The 23204-nt window shown below is 35.1% G+C and overlaps 1 protein-coding gene across 2 annotated transcripts in view; it reads right to left on the bottom strand.

Annotated features, from left to right (window-relative positions):
- Positions 1–23204, bottom strand: part of Edil3 (EGF like repeats and discoidin domains 3) — a 411883-nt gene that overhangs the window by 197413 nt on the left and 191266 nt on the right. For both annotated transcript variants that reach the window (XM_074077145.1, XM_074077144.1), the window contains one exon: positions 16898–17026. In XM_074077145.1, coding sequence (XP_073933246.1) covers positions 16898–17026 — 129 coding nt within the window. The remainder of the gene's footprint in view (positions 1–16897; positions 17027–23204) is intronic.

Raw genomic sequence — 23204 nt, 5'->3', positions numbered from 1 at the left:
TATGATCACAGGATGATTGTGAGAGGACTCACGTAAAACAAAAAGTTAACCGTGGATTCTTCGTTCACTGAAAAGTTTCTCAGGCTATTAGGTTTAAGAAAAAAATAACCAAAATCTTTGAAAAGATAAATATTAGACAAATACTAGATGTTTTTTTCTTTCTGATACTGAATTGAATCTTGAAGCAACATCTATCTTTTTTTCTGTTTACCTTTAGATAATGAAAATAGCCTAAGCTTTTAGTTAATGAACAAGCAGCAGCTTGCAGCTTACGTACAAAATAAGTCCAATCTTGTAGCATGTAAAAATCAACAAGGATGTCCGTATTACAACTTCTCTGCCCCAGCTTAGGCCTACTACATGCTGGGAAACTTACAATGGGCAAGAAACACATGCTTTCTTCACATTTGCAGGGTCAGAGTTGAAATGGCAGCCCTCTCACAGAGCTATTGTAAATATGAATAATACATTGTTTAAGATGTCTGTCTCCTACCTTTCTAAAAATTTGGAAGTCTGAGTTCATGTTTAGAATTCTCAGATGTCTCAGAGTTACATAAAATAAAGTGAGGACAACTTCAACTCACATATCTGTAGAGATAACCTATCTTAAACCCCAAACTCTGTCATCCCCTCCGCCCTAAGGCCCAGCAAACAGCTACCCCAAGCCTAACCTGATAAACTAATGATATAGTCTATTCATTGGAAGATAGCTATGAAGAGGCCCACATTGGACCTGGAACTATTTTCAGTGTTATTTGGGCAGAATATTCTGTCATCTAGAGTAACTTGAACATGGTCTGGGACAGAGAATATGTTTTCAGGTAAATATGCTCTCTGTGTCCATAAACTCCTTGCCCCTTGGATGGGTGATGATAGAGGAAGGTCTGCAACTTAAAACTTAAAGGCAAGGTTCCCTCCTGACAGTGTTTAAAGAAGGAACTGGGAAAGGAGTAGGGTGGTATTCTTTCACTCCAGTTTGTTCTTCTCAAAACGCTAGCTGTGTTTTCGTGTCCTTGGTATTAGAATAGATGAAAGTTTTGCTTGATGACTGGGTTGCAATATACTTCTGATGATTCCCTGTACCAGATAGATGGGCAGTTTGGGCTCTTACTCTCCTGGGAGCAAATCTGAGGCCTCTCTGATGATATTTCATTACTGAGAATTGCTTATCTTTAGCTGCTGTCACTGATGGGTTATTATGCTGGGCAACCTGGATAGATCCCCTGTGATTTACCATGCTAGAAAATTAAGGATCTCCGGATTCTTCTCTTGGGCTTCACACATCCTAAGATAATATAGCTGCTTGACTTTAAGAGTCCCATGTGATCCACATGAACTCTACCCATCTGCCATATTAGGGAATTATAGTCTTTCTCCAAACCATTCCTGGCCCTTGTGTACCAGGTGAGGGCAGCTTCAGGCACAGCCTCTTGTCTTTGACCTCTTCAGGCAGCCTTAAATAATCAGTCCATGTGTTATTGACTATAAGAAATCATAATAAACAATAAGAACTCCCCATAGTCTTCTTGTACCCTCTTTCAGTAACTAGGTTCTTAATATTAGTCATGTTTTTAAAGAAAATATTTGGGAAAAAAGAGATTGTTTGCTTTTTAAATCCACCAAAGATCTTGAATTTGAATTGAGAAATCTCAAAAAAAAAAGTTTGGAAAGGAATTTGAACCTCAAAAAATGACTCTATAAAATGACAAAACAAAATCATGTCCTTAGTCCTTGAAAAAATAGAAAATGTCCAGGAGGTTCATTTTAAATATACTCTCTGAACCATTTGAGAATGACAGGCCATAAACTATAGCACAAAAATAGCTGGCAATAAATATTTTTCTTCAATTCAGTTGCTCTGAAGAGGAAAGAAAAAAACTATGCCCTCAGATAAAAAGTGTTATTTACACTCTTACAAAACAATACATCAATAGAAATTGAAATAAATATTAATTAAAAATACAACATATTAAGAGGTAAACAACCTCTAAGGAAATAAGCCAATTTCAAATTTGTTTAGTTTCTAACATGTAAGACTATACATATAAATATATTAGATATAAGAGGCTTTATAAAGTAAAAAAAATTGATATTTAAAGAACCTATGCCATCAAAATCAGCAATCCCAATTCAAGTAATCCATGTAATTTAGGGTAAAGTTAGTAGTAATGTATTAATGTGGACATTGTCGCATCCATTTATACAAAGAGACAAGTAAATGTCAAGTTTTAGCCCAAAACAATCCATGTTTATGGACTTGAATTTCATTGGGTTTCACTTAAATGAAGATAAAGAGAACTATATATTGAAAAATATAATCTGTATTTTCATCAAAATACTACCTTATCTACTTTTAAATGCCTTCCATTGTTTATCAAACATGGTGAATCATTTATACATTGTTCTTTAGAAACCTGAAATAATTGCCTGCCTCCAAGAAGGCTTACTGAGACTTCTGGGGCTGGCTATAAGGGACTTTTCACTGCTGAACATGCTGTGCTGTGATCTTCTCAGTACATACAGACAGCCAACTGGGAAGAATAGGGAATATTGACTTATTTTTAGCATAGGCTCTGCTTTTTTCCACATCAGTTGAAATGGATTACACTAAGCTCACTACATATTAAGATTACTTAAAATACAAATAGACATTCAGAGTGACATACTAGAGTGAGAGCTGTTGGAATGTAAAACAGGATAGTTACTGAAATAAAATTAAATTTATCTGTATCAGACAAAATAGTTTTTGTACTTAGGAAAAAAATTAAATATATATACTGAGAACTGATATCCTCACATTGATTCATTCAACAAATAATCATAGCACACCTATATGACAGGCATCTAGCTAGATATGTGTATATGAAACAGGCACATAACTCCATTGAGTAAGGGCAAGTAATCCCAACAAGCCTAGTGTTAGAGTCAAGAAAAGAGAAAGGATTCTCCTGGCAATTAACTATGGTTTTCTCTAGGTTTTTATTTTGGTAGCCCAAAAATAAGCAAGTGTTTTACTGAGTCCTTTACTATTCATTTATTTAGTCATTCATGTACAAAAATATTTTCAGTAACTACTATGTGCAATGCATAATTCTAGATTATGACCAGGAATCAAGAATAAGTCAGGTAGAAATTGTCTTTAAGCTACCTCAGGTAATATGAACATACAAATAAATGAAAACAAGGTGGAAAGAATGAAGACGGAAGTATCACAGAAGATAGGAAGGAGGGGGACTTTCTTGCCTGAGGAAGAGAGGAATGGTGAATGTGTTCATAGAGGTGTCTAGGCCTGGCATTACAGATGAGCCATGAGGAAAAGAGCTTTCTGTGCACAGAAATCACATCACCAGTGGCAATATATAGGAAGACAAGACACATGAAAGATGAATGGCAAATAGCAAATGTTGGTGAGCCACTCAGTATATAAAAGGAATAGAGAAATGAACTGGGAAAGTAGAGTTGTGCCAAACAAGTAATGAGGCTTGACCCTGGAGATAGTGCCCCTAACTGTATCTCTTCTTTTTTTTTTTTTTTTTTTTTTTCCATTTTTCTTTTATTATTCATATGTGCATACAAGGCTTGGTATCTCTTCTTATGTGAAATGCAAAAGAAGCTGGTCACTGGACTCTTATTCACAAGGACTTCATACTTTAAAATGAACATGACCAGACAAATTTAAGAACCTTGAACTCACTTGTTCTCATACACCTTTCTTCTATGAGATGTATAAGCTCTCTGTAAAGAAAGTGACTACAAACTGACCACAGTTCTGGGAAGGGCACACACTCAGAACTAACTGGTCTATGGCAGAATTACCTCTGGTTCGTACCTTTTAAATATGACTATAGGTTCTTAGGATCTATTTCCCCCATAAGGGTAACTTGGGTGCTGTATATCCCTCTTATAGGCTGCTAATTCCTTCCAAAGTTTGCTTTTGAAGGATTCAGTGCCTTGTCTATGAGAACATAGTTCCATTCTGTAGAAATGCAAGTTTTAGGTAGCTGAAAATGGACCAAAAGTAAACAGAGAGAAGTGATTCTGGAAAACAACAGTTTGCTGTCTGTGAGCCACAATAATGCTGCATCTTATCAGGAAATGTATTTATAGATAACCTTGACAGAGAGCATTATTCCTTGCTCCTTCATATCACAGACAAAGGAAGTAACCATGCAAGGCACTATTAACATAACCACTATTTGTGGGGACAAATGCAGGTGCTGAATAAATGCTTGTATTAATGCATGTGTGGGTGGCTCTTCCTGCTAGTGTATATTTGTATTAGAATATGTATCTGTGCAGATGCAAAGGAGCTCTTCATTAACCTTCACTCTCCCTCCACCTTTTCCTCCTACATATTAATCAATTATTTAACAGTAACTCCTTCAACTTCTCATGCCTCTATCTCACTTTGTTTTCATCTGTCATTTCTCCTTTGTGTAATGACTAAACTCTCCACTGGAGATTTTCATGCCACTCCCACTTCTATCTCTTCCAGATAATTGAGTTAAACAATGCTTAACAAGGCTTGAAAGTAATGTAACAATTATTTATCTTATTGCTTTTTATAAAATGTAGCACTCCTGAGAACCACCAAAATAGCTAATGAATAATCTCCAAAAGAAGGAAGAAAATGTACAGTATTACCAAACTTATTTGACCATAGGATTCTTATTAGGTGAAGTGCTATTTTATTACACATTAGTTTCATAAGGTCTTGTAGGCATGTACCAGTTCTTAGGAAGATTTTGGTTATCATTTAGAGACCAATTATCATAGTAGGCAGAATGTTATTTTTTGGTTGACCGACGAATGGTTCATTCATTCATTTATCTATTTAGCAAATATTTGGACACTTATAGACATAGTGAATAGAGAAAAACCCAAGCAAATAAGGAAGCTTATTATCTAGAAAGAAGATTAATAATAATAAACAAGTATGTAATATGGGAGGTAAGCAATGCTGAAACAATAAAGGAAAGTAAGAGAAATGGAATGTAAAGAGAAGGTAGAGAAAGCTGTCACCAATGCCATTTCATGTGAGGCACTTGGAGCAGGCCACTTTGAAATTTATCACTGGTGCCAAGATATAAAAAGTGGAAGAAAAGGAGCAAGCATTGTGGTAACCTATGGAAGAATGGGCTGGGCAACTGAACATAGATGCTTTCCGACTGAAAGCAGACATGGCATGTTTGAAGGTAGGAAAGATAAGAGTGACTAAAGTAGTAGATAAGGTCAAGAGAGATGGAAAGCAACAGAACTTGGCAGGCATTTTTGGTCATTAGAACTTTAGATTCTACTTTAAGAGCACTAGGCAACCATGAAGACTTTTGAACACAGAAACAACCTAATATAATGTATGTTTTAAGAGGATCACTCCAGATGCTCTTTTGAAAATAAATAGGGCCAAGTTTACTTTTGGATCATGTCAGAACATAAACAGTGTGTAGGGAAGAAGTAGCAATACTAAACTGTTTAGGAAAGAAGTGGTGATTCTAAGAAGTGAATAGAATCTGGATATAATCTTAAACCTAAGCATGGAACATGCAGGAGATATTGTGGACAGATAACTCTTCTAAGGAGAAAACAAGTACAATAGCGTGTACGGGATACCCCACCCTTCTTGTGTGCTATTTCCCCCTTTCTGTGTCTCTCCCTTTTTCCTTCCCTCCTTTCCTCTGTTGTTCCATCTCTCTTTCTATTGCTCTCTCTCTCTCCTCAATCTCTCCTCCTCTCTCTTTCTTTACGAGAGACACTCTCCCCCTCCTCCCTTCCACGCCCTCTTGCCTTAGCACCACTGCTACTATGAAGGTATACACTAAAATTACAAGATTTTACTTTTTAAATCAGACTATCTAGTGTTCCTATCCTCTCTGCTGTGTAATTAGCTAAGATAAAAATCAGTATTTATTTTAGTATCAATGTCTTCCACCATGATTAAAGAAAAAGTATTTTTGAAAACCAATCATGGAAACAAGGAGAGTAATTTATGAGTGTATAAAATTTCTAATTATATAAGTCATTTTCATATATGTTAAATTACCTGTGCATCATTTACTGGAACCTAAGAGTAGGTAAATGGCTCAGTTATTTCTCTTCTAAAGGTAAGGAAACCAAGGTTTAGCATGATCATTATTTCAAATTCATATGACTTGCTAAGAGCACACAAGGAATCAAACTTCAGGTCTCTTATTCATTTAAGTTCCAATTATCTTAATATTCATGCCTTCATTATCCAAATAAACTGTGCACACTATATTTAGAAGTCAGAAACAATTCTTTTACTTAGCATATAAAAGGGTCTTTTGAGGATGGTTAAAGGGGAAACTTTTTCATTTAGAAGTGTTCTAAGTTAAGGTTCTAAGTTAAGATATCAGGATATCTAAAGCTATTTTATCTCAAAAGGATATGTTGCTTCAAATTTTTCTAAACATGTAGGCTATGCTATGATTGTAAAATCAATCCACAACAGTGGGAGCAGCATCAGTCCAGTTGCATTCAAAAAGCTGACATTGGTAAATATTCACTCAATACAGCTGTAAACTCTAGATTTCTAATTAAAATATAAATTATGTCCTTTTAAAAATTATTGTTGTATTTTAGCTTATAATTATGTTAGTCTTGATTTATATGCTTCTGTTTTATTCTTTCTTTTAAAAATATCCATATTGCATTATTAAGACTCAGCTAGCAAGTAAATGGATAGAACTGGAGAACATCATGTTAAGCAAAGTGAGCCAGGCTCAAAAAGTCAAAGACCACATGTTTTCCTTCATATGTGGAAGCTAGACCTATAAGTTAAACATATATAAATTCATATATGATCATATATATGCTATATATATAAATCTCCATAGACTGAGAGAGAAAAAAAGACTGTATTAGTGGGGTTGTATGAGGGTACAAGAAGAAAGAAAATGAAAACTATTGAAACAACTCATCTATATGTGAATATAATATAATGTAATGTACCATTAGCTATTTATTAGGAGACCATGGTGATAGCGAAAGAGTAAGAAATGGGGAGGATTTGATTAAATCATAATATATGCAGGCCTGAAGTACCAAGGTGAAATCCCCTTGTACTATCAATATACACTTTAAAAATGAAAAATAAGAGTGTAAAACAGGTTGTTTCTGGAGGTAGGTATTGGTGGGAAGGGCTGGGCACAGGTGAGTGGGAATGAAGGTGAATATGGTGAATGTATTTTATATTCATTTATGAAAACAAAAGAATGAAATTTATTGGACTTATTCTAAGAAGTGGGTGAGGGGGAAGGGGAGAACGATGGAGGAAGTAAATCTAACTAAGGTATATTGTAAGTGTATATGTAACTATCACAATGCATTTACTTCCCTGTACAGCTATTATATGCTACTGAAAATTAATTGATTAAAAAAGCACTCAACTGGCATGGAAGACTGTGACAAACAATATATCTATGGACAATCAAATTTATCAGTGCTTGAAAAATATCAAAATTCCAAAATTCAATATTCCCAATATAACCATATGTACTTAGGACATTGTTTATGTATGCATGTATACACATCTTATCTTTTAAAATTCTATATGTACTTAATGATGATATTGAAAGCTAGAAAAAATGGCCATAACAGAGGTATATAGAAAATATTATATTCATACCAAGTCTATGGTATGAAGTAAAATGATAAATAGTTAAAATGCTACTGAAATTTATTAGCAAAAAAGAAAATATTTATGATGATAGTGCAATCAACTTCAAACAATTTTTAAAATCTGAACATTGTATATAGCTCTTTCCAAGTCTTCATTATCCCTGTGTCTAAACCATATCCATCTCCCTGGTGGTTTCAAGGGTTCCACTCTTGTCTTCAACAGATTCTGCTCTTCACCAGCAGCCACATTCTCTAAGCAGAAATTAGTAAATGCACTCTCTTGATCTTCTAAAATCACAATAAAAAATTTCTTCTTTATGACTTATGAGACTTTTCATTACCTAGTTCTTTCCTAATTTTTCTGACCCCTCTCTTAACCATTCACCAGGCACCAATAACATATCCATTTTAGGATTCCTGTACTTTCTACTCCCTCTAATTAACATGGCTGGAACTGGGACTTCATTGATATCTCTGCTCAAATGTCAACTGGAGGGAGAAAACTTCTCTGTCCATGTTGTAAAATAACATTCACACCCCTCCACTACATAGTTCACATAAATACTTCATACTATATTTTGACTTTTTTCATTCAGTTAATTACCTGAAGATTTATCTAAGTTTTTGTAAGTATAACAGCTTTTTCTTTTTTACTGCTGAGTAGTTATAGGTATGCATATTCCAAAATTTGCTTAGTAATTCACCTGCTGAGAAACATCTGGTTGAATTCTAGTTTGGGGCTATTATAAATAAAAGTGCTATAAACATCAATGTACAGATTTTTGATTGAAGTTGAATTTTTATTTCTCTGAAATGAATGCCTAAGAGGACGATTATTTTGCTGTATAGTAATGCATATGTTGTAATTTTTATTATCTTTTTTCTCATTGGAATGGAATCTGTAGGGCAGTGGGGACTTGGTTATTTTGGTTCAGTGCTGTATCCCAAGGTCCAAGGTGCTTGGAGCAAAATAGAGAGCTATTCTGTATCTGATGGATAGGTGGGCTTTAGATCCTTACAGAGGTTTATTCCTATAAACACAGATGATTTTGCTTTTTAGAACTGAGAAGAAATGAGTCTGAAAAAAATGGCTTTTTGGGAAAGATGGTAGCGATGGGAAAAGGAAATGTGGCTGTGGTGTCTGATCACAAAACATCCTGAGATATCTGTTTGAAAACTGAAAGAGCAGTTAGAACAGGAAGGCTGAACACCTGTTTTCTTAAGGGATTTGTGACAGTCTGTAAACAGTCACATGGTTTTCCAACTCTAAGGAACACATTAGAATTCAGTGTGTTTAAAATGCTGGCTTTTTGTGTGGTACTGTGCATGTTTAGTACATGCCAGTACATACTAAGCAAGCATGCTCTGTCACGTGATTCATAACCCCTGGTACTGTCTCGCGCTTTTTTGCACTTTCTTTTTGAAACAGGGTCTGACTTAACTTTCCTTGGGATGGCCTCAAACTCACAATCTTCCAGTCTATGCCTCCCATATAACTGGAATTACAGGAATGTGCCATCTTGCCCTGCTACCCTGCTGTTTCTTTAGGTCATGCGCAGTTTCAGTTGGCTGGGTTGCCACAAGCAGGGGAAACATCTTATTATTATGTTTCAGGTGGAACCCGAAAGCAGAGACAAAGAACTAGCATTAATTTCTAAACACATGGTGCACCCTGACCAAACAGTAAGAAAGATCTAAGTAAATTTTTGTTAAATATGTAAATAAATAATCTTTGAACATGACTGGGGAAGACTTTAGTGGGAACAACTAGTATGGAAGATGATAGCAGAGCGACTTCAATTTGAAAATTAATATCACCATAGTTTGGCAAACCTAGGAAATTAGAGTACACAAATTTTATTCACTGCATTTGTGGTTCCAACTGCATTTCTGGAGACAGACTTTATAAACTCATGAGTGAACTGGTTCCCAAAGCTCGGGCCTGTTAGTAAGAATATACCACCTTCGTGATTATCATGTTGGGGAATATTTTGTTTAACATATTTCTGTTCTGAGTTTAGTGTTTTGCTGGATACCAAATTTCTTTTTATAAGTAACAGGATCAAAAGAATGTTCTGCTATTATATCAAGCAGCAATTCTCAAATATTTTGAGTTTTGTGAATAACAAACAATTTCATTGCAAAATATCTGTTTGTATCTGAACTGTGCCTCTGTGTACATATTTTTTCTCTATTGTCTGTCAGAATAATTCTCTTGTTGGCCTCCAGCTAAAAATAAGAAAACAAGAAATGAAAATGCAATGCTAGTTAGTACAGATAGATTTAAGGCATAAGAGAGTTTAAGAAGAGTAAGCTAATATCTTCTTTGGCCTGATTCTTTCAATCAGTTAGATGTTCTTTCTGTAAGATGATTTCCATTACTTTAAGTGAAGGCTGAATGACAAAATTCAATCAGGTTTTCAGATTACACATTCAGTGTGGGCTTATAATTATGTATCCTAAGGTTAGATTGTCTTTGAGTGTTTCCTTTAGTTTCTTTAAGGCATTGTAATTCTTCGGTGTATGGTTCTAGAACAGTGATTTTCAGTTTTTGTTGCACATTATAGCCAGCTGGGGAAGATTTTAAAACTCCTAATGCTTAAACCATACACAGAACAATTAAATCAGAATTTCTGGTGTGGGAACCAAGCATTGGTGTGTTTCATACATCCTTAGAAGAATTTAATGTGCAGTCCAGGTTGAGAACCAGCGTTTTAGGGCCATTTGTGTCTCTTTCTCCAGGGCACTAAGTAGTCAGACACGGGTCCAAGACTAAATTATTAAACTGGAATCTCTTTGGAGAGCAAAAAGAATCTGTATATTTATCTATCCTGTATAATTCATATGCGTGCCAAGCTTGAAAACTCTGGCTCAAAGACTTAAGTTACCTCACAGTATCCTGTAGTCATCAGAAAGCAGGAAAATTTGGAATCCCAATTCCAGCTTTGGGTTTGGAGATAAGCCTAGTTTGGAAGTCTCCTTAGAGATCTTAATATTGAAAATGTAGTAATATAAGTTCCAAGTATTAGCAATCACTCCAGATAAAAAGTTTTCAAGAAATTTTGAAGTGAATTCTTCATTAGCATAAATTGATTATCTAGAGGAAGAGCAAGATGAAGAAGACATGGAGTTAAAATTATAAAGGATGACATGAAATAATAAGAATTATCTGTAACAATCATGTTAACAGACGAATTTTTGTAGAAAAGCTTAGAGTTCCATATCGAGCTTCCTCTTGCTTCAACATATAAACTTTTTCTTAAGGAGTAAAACGAAAGCCAGACCCTAGTGTCTCATGCCTAGAATCTTAGCTACTCAGGAGACAGAGATCAGGTGGATCTCTTTTTTTTTCTACCAGTCAGGGCAAAAAAAAAAAAAAAAGAGAGAGATCCTATCTCAAAAATACTCAACACATAAAAGGGCTGTTGGAGTGGCTCAAGTGGTAGAGTACCTGACGAGCAAGCCTGAGGCCCTAAATTCACATTCTAGTATGACTCCCCAAAAATCTGTTTTTAAAGAAAGAAAAAAAACTTAACATTAAATAGGGATTTTATTATACCTCAAAATATTAGACAATTAGATACTCCTAACTCATTAAAATTTGTAAAGACTATGATAAAATACCACATCTAATCTTCACAAATATCCTGTTTAGGCAAGTAGGACAAAGGGTTATTAATTTTAGTCTTTGCAGCTATGTTATTTCTAGCCCATAACACAGTAAAGTCCTCAGTGTTTGTGGATAGATACTTACTGTGATTCCAACTATATGACATACTTGATAGAAAAAGCTATAGAGTCAGTGAAAAGGTCAATAAACAAGAGTTGAGGGAAGGAGTAGGAAAGGATGAATGGGAAGTCAATTAACTATTCTGTGTGATTCTGCAATGGTGGATATGCAGTTTTCAAATCACATGTAACCGTGCAATAAGAAGAATGAACTCCATTGTAAATTATGGACCTTAATTAATAATACTGCATCAATATCACTTCACAATTGTAACAAATGTAAAGCAGGTTCAAAATGCTAATAATTGAATCCTTATGTTCCATTGGGTAGATGCCCAGGAATGGTACCATTGGCAATTCTATTTCTAGCTTTTTGAGGGATTTCCATACTGCTTTCCATAGTGGTTGTACTAATTTGCATTCCCACCAATAGAGTATATGGGTTCCTCCTTCACCATATTCTCACCAGGCCATTATTTATTGTGGTTATTACCCTTGAACATGGCCATTCTAATTGGCCATGTTAAATCTAAGTGTGGTTTTGATTTGTATCTCTTATAACCAGGGAAGTTGAACACTTCTTCATATATTTAACTGTCTATTTTTACCTTTTCCTTTGAGAATTCCTTGTTTAATTCATGTGCCATTTCTTCACTGGGGTGTTGATTCTTTGTGGGCTGAGTTTTTTGAGTTCCTTGTACATTCTGAATATGAGTCCCATATTGGATGATTAGCTGGCAAAGATTTTCTCCCATTCTGTGGGGTGTCTCTTGAGTCTACTGATACTTTCTTTTGCAGAAGTGCTTTAGCTTGATGTGGTCACATTTGTTTATTCTATTTCATAGGTGCTGAGCCTTTTGAGTTCTGTTTGGGATGTTGTTCCCTATACCAATATGTTCCAGTGTATTTCCTACTACTTCCTGGATTTTTTCAACGTTTCAGGCTATATATTAAGGTCTTTGATCCACTTTGAATTGATTTTGGTACAGAGTGAAAGACAGGGATCTAGTTTCAGTCTTCTAAATGTAGATATCCAGTTTTCTGAGCAACATTTTTTAAAGAAGCTGTCCTTTCTCCATCATGTGTTTTGGGCTCCCTTGTTGAAGATCAGTTGGCTATAGGTACGTAGTTTATGTCTGGGTTTTCTGCTCTGATCCATTGGTCTTCACATCTGTTTTTGTGCCAATATCATGCTGTTTTTATCATTATGGCTCTGTAGTGTAGTTTGAAGTTGGGTATTGTGATGCCTCCAGCATTGGACTTTTTGCTCAGAAATACTCTGGGTACTCAAGATCTTTTAAGTTTCCATGTGTACATCAAGATTGATTTTTCTATTTCTGAGCAGAATATCACAATTCACAATAGCTGAGCTTTAGAAACAACCCAGGTGTCCACATCTGATGAATGAATCAAGAAAATGTGGTATACATACACCATGGAGTTTTACTCAACTATAAGGAATGACATCTGGTTTGAAGGTAAATGGATGCAATTGGAGGACATCATGTTAAGTGAAGTAAGTAAGACTCAGAAAGACAAAGTTAGCATGTTTTCTCTCATATGTGGAAGATAGATCCAAAAGATAAACATATACGCAAAACAAGCATGACCATATAAAAACTCATATGTAGAACACACTTGTAATAGTGTAACTACTCTATGGAACTCAGGAAGAGGAAAAGGAAGAGAAAATGATAAAGCATCAGTAATATCATAAAACACAAGATCTGTGAATGTAGAAGATATAAGGATGTGTACTGAAAACTGTTGAAAAATGGAGTATGGAAGGGGTTAAATGGACCAAAGTAAAGTATACCCACAGTGGACATACATTGAGAATCCCCTTTGAACACTGACTTAAATATTAATAACAAAAGACAGGACTGTAATATAGGTATAGTGTGAGTATGGGGGTACTAGTTGGGGGGGAGGATGAATGAAGGAGATTTAGGTGAGGGCATATGGTTGATGGACTTCATATACCTACACAAAACAGAACAAAGAAACCTCTTGCAATTTGTTTAAATGGGGCAGGGAGGGGGTTAAGGGAGAGAGACAATGGGGGCAATGTGAATAATATATAATATAAGTCTAATCGGAATTGTCACTATAACCACCCCCCTGTATAATGAATATATCCTAGTTTAAAAAAATTAGGGGGAAACTCAGGAGTGGCAGATGGGAACTCTCTATACTCTCTGCTCAAGTATTCTGTAAACCTAAAACTCTGAAATTAAAGTCTATACATGTTTAAAAATCTGAAAACCATGCATAGATAATACTAATGCTGGCACTGGAATCAATTTTTTTTCTAATTTGTAACATTTTGTGGTGTTAGTTTTCAAATTAATCATATTGACTCTATGTTTGTCACTCTTGTATCATGAAGGTTAATTTCTTTAAAAGTCTATATTCACAAATCTATTTCACTAGAATTCTGTCATGTAAAACTAAATTAGTAAGCACCACACAAAAAGCTGTCACAGGATTTCCTATTTTTTCCAAATGAAATATTTCCATTTTGTTAGCACATTTATCATTTTTATTAAATTTCAAAATATTTTGATTTTCATTAATCTTAATAAACCTTTTTTGCCTACCACCAATGTAATATAACAGAATATGGAAGTTGATATGTTGTTTGTGAAATGATCACATTTGGCTATTGAAAATCTTGTGCAGTGTTCCTCAAGCTTTGATGTGTGTAGGAGGACATTGGATATCAGTTTGAAATACAGATTCTCACTTAGTTGATTTGAAGTGATGCCTAATAATCTGCATAAAAAGCTTTCAGATGATGTTGTTACAAGACCACACCTAGAGTAGCAAGATTCTAGAGAATATCTGAGTCATGCAACTGCTACAAGTGTGAAAAATAACCCCAAATATCCGCAGTCCTTGCAAGGGATTAACAAACTGTTTTTCTGGTTTTCTTACCTGAAGAAGATCCCAGTGATACCAGCACTTTCTAAACTTGCTTTGCCAATCTATAATCCTTTTCAATTTCATTTATGAAGAGGAAAGCTTGATAACCTTTGTATGGTGAGCAAGCTATCCTTTTTGTCACAAAACTCATCAGGCTCATGTGAATCAAAGGTCACCTATTTCTAGTTTAAGAGCTTAATTTATATGTCTTCAATTGCAGGAAGGTCAAGTGACTAGCTCAAGGTCACTTATCTAATAACTGTAAAGGTCATATTTTAAATCCAGATTTCTGATTCCAAATGCCATTCATTTCCCTCCATTCTCTCTTGCTATTAGCAATGATGCACTCCACAGAATAGGGATCAGGTGGTTTAGACTATAATAATCCTGTTCATAATTGAATCAATCAGCCTCAGACTTCCTGTTGCAATTCCTAAAATGGGTTTAAGGATTATGGAGGTTTAGGTGCGATAAAAAGAAGGCTTCCTTTGTTCTTCAAAATAAGATCTTAAAGTCACAAAACTGTGAATGTCTGAGTTTATTTTATTATGAGTTAAGGATATGTGAGAAAACACTTGTATGTTCCATCATGGGGAATGGAGACAAAAATGATCTGTTTTACTTCACTAATCCTAAATAGCCTTCTTGAAAAAACTCATGGCCAAATGTGTGAGAGTGAGAGGCAGGTGAAAACTTCTACACTAACAACTTTCCAGGCAAAGATCACTTATACTGGAAAAAATAAATGATGCCTTAATGTCTTAGGTGTGACTTGTACATCACTAAAGACAACTGAAACTAAGCTGCTGATTTACAATATATAGAAAACAAAGGGTAGATACATGAAAAAATTGTATTATTATATAGATATATTCATTTCAATTTATACTTGATGTTTCTCAATCTGTGGTTTAAGGGCAGGCCTCAACTTTAAACTGACTTCAACAGCTGGCCAGGGTGGGAGAGTTAATTTAAGTGAAATATTTAAGTGAATTAGGGGTCTACACATGCTTTCCAAAAAGTTTCCTAAGCTGAGATTTCTTCTAACAATCAGAATCTACCTGTCTATATTCTCAGTTTCTCCTACCTGAAGCTGTGAACTAGAGACATGAGGAATATAGACACTCTGACACTGGACAACTAGAAAACAGCCCATCATGAAAATTTGGTTCTTCTTTCAGAGGACCCTGTGTGCGTGTGTGTGTGTGCACAAGCATATGTGATATATATAAGCAACTCAAAACTGAGGTGAAGGGTGGCCAGACTGTCTCCCTCTGGACAGAGACTCTTACACCATATCTCAAGGCTCTGTAAGTAGAGGTTGGTAATATTTTCTTATTGTGGGGGTAAACTGAATAGCAAGCACACCAAAACTGAGCTTCCATTTCCATCTTTTTAGAGCTGTTTTGAGATGTTCATGTGTGAAGAAAGCAGCGATGCTGCCTTGAAGGAAGATCATGCCTGGCACCTCTGGACCAGGTCAGAGAAAAATCAGTAGTCTTTCATTTGTTTGTTGAAAATCTGAGCATTGGAGATAATTCCAAGTAGATTAGGAGTCAGTTGTGAGGAGGACAATTGTCCATGCTTCTTCAGAATTCTACAAAATCTTAGTCATGGAAAGTCTCCAAAAACATGCTGTTTGCTCCCAGGGTCACAGAGACAGGTCACAGTCTCATGTTTGAGTCTGGAGATTGGATATGTGGGGCTGGCTGATATAGCCAGGTTTGCCTTACTCATTCCTAATACCATTGTCTAAAGTACTACTTTGGTATTCATGGCTCATATAGTCTTTCCCCACTCTTCCCACCACGTGCTGTTCCCATTCCTCTGATCATCATCTCATCCTTTGTTCAACACTCAGCCTGCATGTGCCCACCTCTGTAATAACCTCCCCTGGCAGCACAGGATTCACTGTGGCCTCCCTACCTGCTGGGATCCCACAGCAGTTAGGGTCCCATGCTACTCATCTAGAATTTATGTTCAACCCTTCAGAGAAGAAATTATCACAAGTGGCCCTATTAACCTTTCCAAAATAAATAAGAATGAGGACAAAAAAGAGAAGTGAAGATGACATGCTTGTTGAACTTTTAAAGATTTTTATGCTAAAATAACAAGTAAGACGGAGAAAAGCTTGCTTAATCTATCCTTGTAAACAGTGTTGTTTACTTTTCTGGGTCATTTCTTAATGACCTAATGACCAGAATAATCTCTGGGACACTAGAGAATGCAACTTCAGAACAAATATGAAAGAGAGACACAAATGTCATTTTAACATAAAGGACAACATTCTTCAAGTCTGTCTGAAGAACAATGAAATGTTCTTCATTTCATTGGGTGGGAAATGACTAGCTAGTTCCAACATTCATTGGGTGGGAAGTTTCCTAGCTGGCTGGGAAATGACTAGCACGCCAACACCACTGGGAGGACTGAAACCCAGTCCTCAGCTAAGGACATGGGACATTCAGTGGGAGAGAAGTGTTTGAGCCCAAATGCCAGTGTTCTTTGCTCTTCTAAGATTTTATGACTGTACTAGAAATAAGAATGACAATGACTTGTAGAGCTGGGAACAATAATAATAAAAGTACATTGAATAGTAATAACTTACTGTGCTGACAGTGAATCCCATTAAATCCTTTGGGACATTTACAAACATAGCCTATGAATGTATCTCCTCGGTATGCTTCACTTATCTCACAGGTTCCTCCATTATGGCATGGGTTTGGAATGCAGGGACCTAAAATATCAGGAAAAAAAAATTACTGAATGATGCATACACTTAAAAGTAGATAGTAGCTCACCATTTTAAAATTAGCAATTTTATAGAAAAAAACCTATTCTGTATAGTGTTAGTATAAGAAAAGACTGGTCATGAGAACTCCGAGAACCAATGCCCTGGATTTGAATCCAGATTTCACTACTTTGTAGCAATGTAGCCTTGGAAATTTTTCAATGTCTGTTGCCTTTACTCTTCTGGTAAGTGTCAATACTAATACAATTTACTAATAAAATTTACCTTTCAGGGTTATATTACAGGTGAAAAAAATTCATACATATAAACTATGCAGAGCAATGTTAGCCACATATTAAGTATTTAAAAAATAGCACTAAGTTAATTATTATTATCAAGGCTTCTGAGTTATAGAATATCTTTTGCATGTTGAAAAAATAAAACTGAATGAAAATTACTGAAGTTTTGAACATGAAGAGTTTTTGACTTTGCTGGTACAAGTAGCTTATGCCCTTAACCACATGGTGCAAGTGAAATAGATACCTGATTGAAATTATTTGTGAATTTGAGGTAGAACTGCCTTGGAACAAACATTTTTTTCTTCTAACTTAAAAGGAAGAGCTCATCAAAAGCTGCAGCTTTGGAGAAGAGGTATGGATAGTCATTTTAGGCTCTGGGACAGTAACTTCAGCAGGGTGATTGGAAACCGTGGCAAGAAATGGAGTTGTGCTCAGATCTCCCTTGGAGAGAACCAGATGCCAGCAATGCGGTTGGCTGATGGCATCCAGCTACTTCATGGCAGGATCATCCGCAACACTGTTCACTCCAAGTCATGCTCCTGAGGCAGTGTGACTAAATGTGTCAAGCTGGGCCAGTCCTGCCTGACTTGAGACTCGTCAATGTCCTAGATCTGTACTCTGGTGTAGGTGACATTTTCTTAAAAACCCTGGCAGTCTGAGTTTTTCTATGCAATGTTCTTTCTTCTTCTTTTTCTTCAGAAGTTAGAAGCTTTTACCTAAAACATAATTCTGAAGGCTCATCCAACCTACTCTCTTGCCTCTCTCTCTCTCTCTCTTTCTCTTCTCCCCCACCTTTCCCTTATGTCCACTACAGATATCCTCTCAATAAATTTATTCAGTATTACAATCTGCTTCCTAATTGAACCAGGGCAAAATTGGGCTGGAGGTTGTGAAAAAGAGAAGAGTTCAGTTGAAGGAAGAAAAAGTTCTCTTTGAGAGATGAAGAATGGCCAAGCAACAAAAATAAAGCCTTCTCTAATTTTGTTTTTAAAACACATTTCTAAGTAAGAGAAAATTCATTTAAGAGGAAGCTAGTATATACATAGTAGAAAAGGAATGTGAGATCAATGAAACTATGTGTTTCACTGTGTAAGAAGAGTAAATTCTAGAATCCTGGAGGAAGATTAGTTAAGAAAAGGACTGAGTTTTTGCAGTTGACACAAAAAGGAAAGAAAGCAGGGTTGAGCACAAGAATGATGATGACTCAATGCAACTGGTTAAGGCTTTTTACTATGCTAGGCTGTTCAAGGAGTGAAACAGTGAATGGGTAACAGCCCTATAGAAACATGAGATGAAAGAAAACTCACCACTATCATTTGCAAATGTGAAATAAGACATCAGCCTCAGTCAGCACGTTGGGCAACATTGTATGTGAGGTACAAAATTTTATTATTGTATTACTTCCCACATAAACTTTGTAAAAAAAAGCACACTTCAGTTATTTTAGTTTAAGACAGTATAGAATTCAATGTCTGTAAGCCTAATGAAGATTTATATGGAATAGAAAACAATGTGGTAACCCTGTAGTGCCTAGATCTAAATATCCTGATAGGCCTCACTCTTAAAAAGCGAAAAGAAATCAGGGGAGCTGTGGTTTTCCCATAGGTGTATCTATCTCCACACCAATTAAAAAGGATGAACAAGTCCAGAGATGTAATGTACAACATGAGGACTAAAGTTGATAAAACTGTACTATATTAAAGATTTTTATAAATAAATAGATTTTAGCAGCTCTTGCTACAAAAAAGTAATTGAGGTGAGAGATATGTTAATCTACTTCACTGCAGGAATCATTTTACAAACTGTATGTATCCAATCATGTTATAAACCTCAAATATATACTATAAAATTTAGTACTAAAATATATTTACTTAAGTAGGTAGCTTAATGCCATGCAACATATATCAATTAAATTATCTAATACCTGCTCTTGAATTAGTGCACAGCCAATATTTGAGAGAGCAAAGAAAGTACAAGACCTATGGAGAGTTTTGTAGTGATTTAAATCATGTTCTTGCATTGCTAAAAGGTACAAATCATGCTCTCAATCCAAGTTCTGTTTTCTGAGCTTCCATTTCTTTTCTTCTCACCAAGTAGTTAATATTTGATAGTGTCTTACAATTTTAAAAAGTACATTTTGCATAAACAAGCTCATCTCTTCCTCATAGCAACTCTTCTAAGCTTTCTAAAAACATCTCCCAATGATATATTTAGACCTCAACAAAGAATCTATGATTCTAGAGGGCAAGAATAAAATAAAAGCTTGTTGCAGTTTTCATTTATTGATTCACTTCAAAATAAAAATAAAACTGACAGATTTTTACAAACTGGTAATAAATAGCCATGCTTAAAACTAGTAAATAAAAAATGCAAATATATTCAAAGAATTGTATTATTTTAAACAAATAATTATGAAAACTAAGTCAATATCTCAATTTTCAGATAAGAAAACATAACCTAATAAGAATTCCATATTATTTCTAAAAGAGAAAAACCTAATATGAAGAAAATTGGTTTTAAGGAATTATACCTAGGAGATAAAATAGTTACTAAAGACAAAATTGATGAAGCGATTTTGCCCTCTCTAGAGAGTGGAGTAGTTTATATCAGAAAAAAACATCTCATCCATTCCCATTTATGTTCTGTGAGGAATGGATAAAGAAAAGTCTGAAATAGTAAGACGTGTGCCAGTTCTCGGTAGGAGTTAAAGCTGATTCCAAGGCAGGGGCTCAATGGCAGTTTCTCTGAAGAAAAAGGGGGGTGAACAGGAGCCTGGAAGAGATAGAACCATTTAAGTACTCAAGGAAGGGATTAGAAAGTACAACGAAAGATCTCAAAAACAAAACTGGGAGTCTTAAGAGAGAGGGATGTCAGGCCAATGATAAGAAGTTTAACATGTAAAGAAAAGTATCAAGAAAGAAATAGTGATGCACAAACTGGCCAGACGCTATATGGGAATTGTCTTTGCAAGGACATTCAGCTCTATACTAAAGCTCACAAGCTTGTGAGTCATGTTGGAGAAACCAAAGGACTGATGCTGGGTGAAGGGGTAAGTGTTGCTATCCACAATGCCCAATGGATTCCAGTGGAACAGAAATGGGAAGATAGAACTGACTGAGTTATCTTAAGACCCAAATATTCTGGGCACTTCCTAAGGACATAGGTGGAGCCTGTCCATCACTCTTGGTATAATCTCTAGGATTCCAAAAAGATTTGAGTAACTGAATTGGAGCTCATATCTACATCCCAATGAATATCACCCTCAGTTGACATCTTGATTTAAGAGAAAGATTACCACTAACAGAGGATATAACTGTTGTTATTTTTCTAATTCCAAGAAATTCAGTGGTTTTCTTTAATGAAGGAGAACAAAGAAAAGAAAATGGGATAGGAATTTAATTTTACTTGAGTCCCTTAGGTGCTATGCACGTGAAGTACACATATTTTTCTTTATAATGCTTTGTAATAATATATTCTGGTTTTAGGGGCAAAAAAAGAAAGCAGTCTCACAGAGGTTAAGGAACAAGTCTATCTATGAAAGCAAAGAGTTTTGACACACTGTGCCTAACTACAAAGTCTACATTCTTTCCATCAAGCTCCATCTCTTCCCTTGCTGCCAATCTGAATGTTAGTGTTATGACAGATGCACAAATTTTCTAAGCACATCCTTATAAATAATGCAGACTCCAAAGTCTTCCCAAGTGGAAACATTTTAAAGTATTTTCAGCAATTGGGTCAAAGTGTATTAAGTATCACAAATATAGATAGGTTCTATTATGCTAACAATACTCCATTTCATCACTACTATGTTGAAATCATTTGTCAAACATGAGCAGTCCCTAATATCATTTTGTAGTAATTATATGTAAGACTGAGGCTATATGTCTTATACATATTCTTTCATAGTGCTTGTGACTTAGAATTTAAATAAAGTGGCTTCCTATAGCTTTTCCCCCGGAAATTTCATGTGGGATGAGTCACTTTTGCCACAGAGTAGGTGCTTGATACATTTTGAATGAACACGTCTATGGCAATAACGAGTGATAACAGTTAAATCTATTGCCTAAACCTTATTCTAATTTTAGATTTATAAGACATCAGAATATTTTGGATTTTCCTTCAGTAATTAATGTGCTACTTTCTGAAATTTTTCTACACCTTTCAAACTTCAAGTTCCTTAAATTTATAATTAGATTCCAATGCTTTTCTTTTTGTCTTTGATACGGTTTAAGCTTTAATTCTGTTACAATGAATTGCAAATTACAGACTATTAGCTTGTATACTACTAATATACATGTATACACAGTGAATACATGTATATTAATTCTTTGGCAAGTATATGGTTAAAAAAAATGTAAGTTTGTATAATCTCACTAACAATGCTTTAGTCTCTTAATTTAACAATCCCTGTATAAATAAAGACATTCACTTTGCATGAGCAAAGTGAGATAATCAGAAGTTAAGTAGTACATAAAGACAGCACAATAAATGAAGGGTAAGGTCTACCACTTACAAAATTTGCTTGGTAGCCCAAAAGATTTGGCATTTAATGTTCAACAGCAACAATTAGTATACTGCAATTGATTCCAGGTTTCATAACTCCAAATGATAAGGGTACTAACTGCATGAAAATTAAAGGTCCTAGAAAACCTCTAGTCTTTGTGCCCCCACCTAAATCCAACAATTTTCTCTATTTTGATATTGAAAGTATATTGTATCATCTTGGTACACTGATAAACAATAATAAAGACAATATATAATATTTCTTTTACTGTACAGATAAGAATGAGATTGACACTGACTGATATAGAGGGTCTGTCCCACTAATTTTGGACAAAATTTACTACATTTACTCATTAGTCATCTGTTATGTACTGGACACTCTACTGGTGAATTGTAATAAACTCTTTGAATAAATTTAAAATTGGCAGCATCTGGAAGATGCTGTTTAGTTTATGTTTAGAATATGTTTAGTTTTTCCATTTTATGCATCTCATTTTTAAATAAAATTTTAATAGATGTTCTTTACTTTGAATGTAATATACTTGATACTGTTGTATTTCTTTCTGCAATGACTTCTGGAAATTTAATTTTGTGGTTTTTCCAGTGTGACCATATTAATAAGTGTATTAAATACCCTATGTTCAGCTGGGTGCCAGTGCTCACACATGTAATCCCAGCTACTCAGGAGGCAGAGGTCAGGAGGATAGCAATATGAAGCCAGCCTAGGCAAACAGTTTGTGAGATCCTATCTCAAAAATCCCCTCACAGAAAAGGGCAGGTGGAGTGGCTCAAGGTGTAGGCCCTGAGTTCAAACCTCAGTACCAAAAAAAAAAAAAAAAAACCAAAAACCAAAAACAAAAAAAACTTCTATGTTTGTTGCGTTAGAAGCCAAATTTTGGTATGTGTGAAATAGCTCATACCCTTTATGTGACATGTTTGCACTGATATGGATAGCATCCACAGAGCTTTGAAAACAGTATCAGGGAAATTAAAATACAAATTAGTATTACTCAACCACTTAAAGAGCTTGTAAAATTGAAAAGAAGGTACACATGGGTGATCTCAATTTCTTTCCACTTCAAAAGTATCTTTTAAAAAATTGGTCTTTTTGTATTATGGATATACAGAAGAACTATAGAGTGGTGACTATGAGCTTTAGTTTTGATTAGTATTCATAAAATTCCAAAATACTTTATTAGACAAAAAGGTTGGTGATATCACTCTTAACAATGAAAGCATAAATGCACTTTCAAGATGCAAGTGGGTTCAGGGAGTTTTAAAATCAATAATGCTGTAATACTTTTGTAGGTAATCTTTAAGTAGCTCCAAACACAACAGGGATAGCATACAATCAATATTAATGAACAACCAAATTCAACAGC

This window comes from Castor canadensis, chromosome 6, assembly GCF_047511655.1.
Source record: "Castor canadensis chromosome 6, mCasCan1.hap1v2, whole genome shotgun sequence".
Taxonomy (NCBI): Eukaryota; Metazoa; Chordata; class Mammalia; order Rodentia; family Castoridae; genus Castor; species Castor canadensis.
Note: the sequence above shows the minus strand (reverse complement) of the source record. Positions and strands in the feature narration are given on the sequence as shown.